We start from the raw sequence: 6,915 nt of genomic DNA, 5'->3' as shown, positions 1-6,915 counted from the left end.
TTTGGGGAAAATTATAACATTACAGTAAAGATGTTACTGCATATTAGAGAAGACTTAGAAAACTCCCAGAAACTAAAATGCTGAACGCGCCATGAATACCAAGGCTGTCTCTGGATTTAAAACTTTGCAGTAGTTTACAGTGATAATTCCACCCTAATCACCATTTTATTTTTATTAAAGAAACAAAAGGAATTTCAAAAACTCTACCTAGAATCACTTGTTTCTGCCAAGCGGTTGTTCATGATGGCTAGAGCACCCACCCCTGCGGAGAAACCATTTTGTCTCGTATTGATACAAACGTTCCTTGGGTAGCCATTGGCTGTCTCAGACAACTGCTTTTGCAAAATGGCCAGGGAGACTTTATTCGATGCCGTGAGCTCCCTCATGGAGATCATCTCTCCAGAGAGCCTCCTCCCCTCGGTGTCACTGTCGTACTGTCCATCAGCGTCCATTGAGATGTTATGTCGACGCAGGCGGGCTCCTGGGGTGATGGCGTTGCGACGTCCGAGGCGGGCACTTGATTTATGGCACTTTGGGCAACATCTGCATTCAAATTTTTTCAATACCCAGTTCAAAACTTGCTTGATTACGATTGAGATGACATTAAAAAGGGAGTATATGCAACATACCCCCATTAATATAAATATGAAGTTTCCGAATCTGTATAATCCCTGATTTTGGTACGCAGCGTTTTGGCTGCTTACCAAATCTCCAAAGCCAATGGTGCTGAAGGTGACAAAGCAATAGTACAAGGAGTCAACGTAGTTCCATCCTTCCACTGCTGTGTACATTGCGGAGGCGCAGCAGGAAAGGGTAATAGCAAACATTCCCAAAATCAATAGCACGTGGTAAACAGACGGCTTCCACCCCACAAGGCTGCCCACCCCCGACATAGCTGGCCCCCTTCGGAAGTTGGGAGGTAGGAGACCACTTCTTCGCAGCTGTCTCTCGTGGCACGCCTTCATAATAAAGGCCAGGAGAGAGATAATGCGCTCCAAGAAGAGGTTGAAGAAAAGGATAGTCCCAGCGCACCCAAAAAGGCCATAAACGATGAGGAATACTTTTCCAGCCACGGTTGCTGGTGTGGTCATCCCGAAACCTAAGGTGTAGAGATAAAAGAGTAATGTTAGTGACATGGGTTTTCACGCGTAAGCGCAGGATGTACGTAACTTAACAAAGGTCCCACCTCACTGGACAAAAGAAGGAGGGCTACCTCTAAGTCAGCTTAGGCCAACAGGAAACGGAGTTTTGTAAAGAATGAAGAAGGCACCAGGAACCTCAACGAGATGACCAAAACTCAAGACAGAGCAAAACATCCTTGCAGAGATGAAAGATGATATTGACAGGGAAACACCTCTCTGTAAATGCAGATGGAAGCATTCCTGAGCCCAGACCACCTCGAGATGAGACGAAGTGAAGAGGCCGCTTCCTTGCTCCTAGGCGCGTGAGCCAGCGTGGCCTGATGGAAAGTTTAAGCTCTCTGTTGACAAGCTGTAACCCAGCGTAACGCTACTGTTATCGAGGGCTAATAATACCACTCCTGCTGAGAAGGTGGAAGGTTTCAGGCTGTATAACAGAAAAAAACCAAACACCTCCCAAAGATCGAATATCCTTTCAAAAGTAACAGCACTTTCAAGTCTTACCCAAACCCCAGCTGCGCCCAGCCCACCTGACACAATCACAGAAGGAAGGAAAAGCCATGGCCCCATTTTAAGTCGTTGGTGAGACAGCCCCGCTGCAGAGCTCCCTGTGAGCACTAGGATCTTGCAGACCGATAATTACATCAGGGAAAAACACCGCCGCACAGTTAAACAGAAAAATCAGAGTATACAAACTCTAGAAAGATCCATCAGCAATACTAATTCACCTCTTCTTTACAAGAATTGTCTTTTGACATTTGTCATACATATAATTTTAAATATAAGCAGTAATGCCTTGTAGCTATAGATGCTTAAGTAACAGCAAAAATGATCTTAAATTTGCATGCAAAGAAATACAGTAAGTTTGCTCCATGTTATTTGCTGATATCAGTTATTTTATGAAAAAGAATTACATATATTTCACATACTATCTTAGGAAGATTCTTCTGAAACTCAGCTCTGTAGGTATTGCCCTTGTTCTGCTATTCTTCCCTGTAAAACTGCTGGGTGGTTTAGTCAAAAAGTGTACGGATGGGATTGAGGTGACTGCTCACATCCCATGAATAAATAACCGCATCTAATCTAAATTAACAGTTTGTGAAAAATCCACATGCTGAAATTCTTTACCTTATTGTTCCACGAAAATGCTGAGCAAGTAACATATTCAGGGAGGTAAATACCAACATCAGACCACATCAATGAAAGTTTGTGAAGAAAAAAGAGCTACTTTTGGCATAGAACACAATAAAATCATTAAATCCAGTTTGTTATCATGATGCGCCTTTAAACAGCAACAGGAAAATACTCTCTATGTATAATGAGTTGATTGCTGCTTGAAATCTATTGATTTATTTTTGTAATGGCTGTATTTTTCTGGTTAATTTATTTGTGCTACCTTTTTTACTTTATTGATATAGAATTTCACATCTGTCGATAAAAGAATGTAAATGCTCGTGACAAGTAAACATGAAGGTGCACGATGATGAAAGAGGTGGTCCTACTTTCACAGCACATTTGGCATGGTTGGAAACAGCTGTGTGACAGCAATTTGGACTGTACTGCATCATCCATGTCTTCTTTGCCAGTATCAGAACTAGTGTGGCCAGCAGGAGCAGGGAAGTGATCGTGCCCCTGTACTCGGCACTGGTGAGGCCGCACCTCAAATCCTGTGTTCAGTTTTGGGCCCCTCACTACAAGAAGGACATTGAGGTGCTGGAGCGTGTCCAGAGAAGGGCAACGAAGCTGGTGAGGGGTCTGGAGCACAAGTCTTGTGAGGAGCGGCTTAGGGAACTGGGGTTGTTCAGTCTGGAGAAGAGGAGGCTGAGGGGAGACCTTATCGCTCTCTACAACTACCTGAAAGGGGGCTGTGGTGAGGTGGGTGTTGGTCTCTTCTCCCAAGTAACTAGTGATAGGACGAGAGGAAATGGCCTCAAGTTGTGCCAGGGGAGTTTTAGATTGGATATTAGGAAAAATTTCTTTACGGAGAGAGTGGTCAAGCAATGGAACAGGCTGCCCAGGGAGGTGGTGGAGTCACCGTCACTGGAGGTGTTAAAAAAACGCGTAGACGTGGCACTTTGGTTTGGTGGGCATGGTGGTGTTGGGTTGATGGTTGGAGTTGATGATCTTAAAGGTCTTTTCCAACCTTAACGATTCTGTGATTCTGTGTGATTCACAGTAGAAACAGTCTTTTCAATAAAAGACAGTGAAAAACTTCCACAGTATTAACAGAAAATTAAAAATTAACAAAGCGGTCATTGGATTCTGTTTTCTGGACCCATGGCCTCTCCATGTCATTGTGCTAAAAGACTACCATTGAGCAGATCTCACACAGCCTGCCTTGGGGTCCCAGGTTTAACATGGGGGAATGGGAAGCTCCTCTCAGTTCCCCCTCCTCTGTGGGGTAAAGCCAATACCTGGGTCAGACTGGCTGCTCATGGGAGCCTTCTCATTTGATGATGAATATCCACTAGTGTCTGGTCCCCAAAAGCCAGGGAGCCTGTGGCAGTTGCCAGCTCAGGATACCCAGCCAACTCGTTATGGAGAAGGCATCTGTTCGCCCATGCCTTGTCAGCAAAGCATTTAAACATGTGCATCACAGCAAGCATGTGAACATCACCATCAAAATAAATGGGTTTATTGTCACACATATGGCTAAACACATTTATTAATAAAAAAAAAAAGAGAGAGAGTGACAGTTTGGACCAAGTTGTAAATGCGCTGAAGCTTTTTAGTATTTTCTGGTGATCATTCATGAGAGGTGGTGAAGTTTTGTATTTTAGATGCAGTTTAAGCATGATTTTCTGTAGCATAATGTTACCACAATTCAGTCTGTAGCTATGCAAGGTGAAAGGACCCATCATGACAAGAAGAGTGCCGAGACTGTAAAACTGGCAAAAAGGTAGACCAGGCAGACCTAGTAACCTCAGGTCAACAGCCAGCAGATAGAGGTACTCTTCATACAGCATCTTCCTTCGCTAGCTGCGTTTGTTTCTTTGGCACCACCTGGACCACGAGGGGTTAGTCCTGGTGTGTTCTGAACAACAGGTCTGAGCACAGCCCCTGCTCAAGGCTAAGTACATCATGATGCCTGGGTGAAATTAATTCATCCAGAACTGCCTGTGCTTCTGAAACAGCACAAGGAAAGAAGCACAACAGTGCTTTGCATTTTTCATGGCCCTGACATATATTGTACAGGTACCTCAGGGTTGATTTTGTGTGGCTCAGACACAATATTTCAACCTCCCTTATGCTAATTCTGCCCCACTCTGACCCACCACTTCAGATACAAGCTCTACAGCAGCATTAATTTCAGCTGTTTGATACTTCTTCTGCCCAAACTAACAGAATTAGTAGAGCTGAGTTGATAAAAACACGCAGATAACACTCTTCAGCAGCCTCTCATGGGTAAGTGCTGGCAATTAATGAGTCCCTCATCCTGACTTGCATAATAGGTTTTGCAGTTACTATTCTGCTCATCTGGACTTTTAATTTACTTAAGCTGGTGATGGATTTAAGAGGTAGTGCTACTGCACAAACTTGTGAAGACTTACATGCCTTATGATATGCTTCCTGTTGCTCTTCATTTCTTTTCTTTTACCCTTTTTCTTGTAGGTAAAAGAGATGGTTGGTGCCAGAAAACAAGAAGGAATAGCGGTTTTAGTATCCGTGAGCTCTTCTCTCAGGCCAATCGGTTTGGCGATTACCTTGTCTTATTGTATTTTGAGATTAAAGGGGTTGACAGTTTTCCAGTAAAGATATACTTAGCCAGAGATGGAGGAAAGTTTTGGTCACCTTGAAAACTGACCACAAGAAAGTCTCAGCCTTTACCATGGCATTGTGTGTCCCTGCAAGCATCATGTGTCCCCGCTTCTTTTGGCTAGGGCCTCAGGTCTTAGAGAGGCATCCTGCCATGGGACTTGCCTCATACAGCAAGTGAGCACAACTGAGCAATCATTTTAAATCCCAGGTGTGATCATGAGAGTAGCATCACCTTTATCACCTCTCCATAATTCCGTTATATTTAAAGGAATTAAAAGAAACTAAAATTGCTGAATATAACTTTTTAAACAAATGATTTTGCAGAAATGAACAAAAAAACCTATGACCAGAATGCTGCTTCCAGAGGGAAAGAACATAACATAAAAAATAAGCTCTTACAAGGCTGGTCCCCAAGAGATGTGGGTTACAGAACACAGGCAGATAAACTAAGAGCAATCAATTTTGTTTCATGTCTGTTCCCCACTTGCTTTAGTTCATGGCTTTCCACAGTCTTGGTTGGTCTTTATTGCCTAACATGTATACTGCATCAAGTAAGACAATACCATATTCAGAATTTTGAGACTAAAATCCCTATTTTGGATTCAACCGCTTTTCCATCTGTTAGCATTTCATCATTATTGCCCCCAATAAGAGTCGTACCTGTATATTTCGCAACTACCTCTCGTTTATTCTATAGCTCCTTACCACCTAACACCCAGTAACAGTTGCCTTGGATACAGGGTCACAGCTCAGAGCAGACAAAACTGCCGCAGATGGAAACCTTCTGCTGCATCCAGAGCTTTTACCCAATGAGTGAGAATACTACGAGGCAGTTCTTCCACCTGGCTTTTCATTTTCAGACTGCAAATAAAAAACATACTTTCCTTTTAACATCTTTGTCTGCCCGCTTTATTAAAATACCCACCTCTGGGCTCAAACAGCACATTTTTTCAGAGCTTTTCCATTGGCCAGAGCCTTTAATATCAAAGTTGCTGTACAATCGCATTTAATCTTATTTAGATTACTATCTGAAAACAGAACTCCTGAACAGCAGAGGTCTGTCCAGCACTGTGTGCATTAAGACACTTTAAGTTAAGTCATGTCACCATGCTAAGTCTGAAGACATAAGATACCACTGCAGTTTTTAGGGCTGGTCTAACCTGTATCATACACAAGCTTGCAGTTCTTGGTGACTCATGTACTGGAGCAGATATCCCATGGAGAAAATACTGAGTGACTATGCAACTAAGGACTGACTGCCATAATCCATCCATCCATCCATCCATCCATCCATCCATCCATCCATCCATCCATCCATCTTTCTACCTACCTACCTACCTACCTACCTACCTACCTATCCATCCTTGGTAATATATATACCACTTCAAGTTGAATAAGCAGGCTGTTTCTGGCATTTCCTAACTTTTTTGTAATTTTAATAGCATTCTTTTAGCATGACTTGTTCTCCCCAAAGCCTAAGTAAATAGGTGGTCAGAGGTCCTGTAAATTTGCTTTGTGAACCAGGTGGGCTAAACCAGGTCTTTTTTTTCCCCTAATTCCTATGACTGTTCAGTACATAAAGATGTGCACACATGCACCCAATCCACCAGAGACTGTGTGAAAAGATGCCCAGTCTACTCTGTGACCTGAAAGTGCACCATGATAAACACAATGAATGTAGTTAAAAACCATCCAGGTCATTCTTGTTGCTCCTTATTACATCTCCATTGGTGAAATATTAGTCAGGTGTTGGAGACAACTGCTACTCAAAAGGAGCCATGCTGGCAGAACAGAGCCAGGAGATGATTAATTGAACATTACGGAGTTTTAAGGAGCTGCAGGCAATTATTAAAGGCTTTCCACAGTACCAATTTTATTCTGTTTATACACAACTGTGATCAGGTTATTGGTTAGCTGACATGCTGCTACGCATAACATCAGTGAGCACTGGAATCAATCACCCTCAGTGTTTCTCTGCTGGCTGTGATTTAAACTGCAGCCTGAAAGGTCATGGCCA

The 6,915-nt window shown here is 43.0% G+C and overlaps 1 protein-coding gene across 1 annotated transcript; it reads right to left on the bottom strand.

The window, feature by feature from the left end:
- Nucleotides 1–203: 203 nt before the first annotated feature.
- Nucleotides 204–1,136, bottom strand: KCNK12 (potassium channel, subfamily K, member 12). The gene has a single exon (XM_010285396.1). The coding sequence runs from the start codon at nt 1,134–1,136 to the stop codon at nt 204–206; it is 933 nt and encodes a 310-aa protein (XP_010283698.1).
- Nucleotides 1,137–6,915: the final 5,779 nt, after the last annotated feature.

Source organism: Phaethon lepturus, unplaced genomic scaffold (genome assembly GCF_000687285.1).
Source record: "Phaethon lepturus isolate BGI_N335 unplaced genomic scaffold, ASM68728v1 scaffold10574, whole genome shotgun sequence".
Classification (NCBI taxonomy): domain Eukaryota; kingdom Metazoa; phylum Chordata; class Aves; order Phaethontiformes; family Phaethontidae; genus Phaethon; species Phaethon lepturus.
The sequence above is the reverse complement of the archived record's forward strand: the minus strand, read 5'-3'. Positions and strand labels throughout refer to the sequence as shown.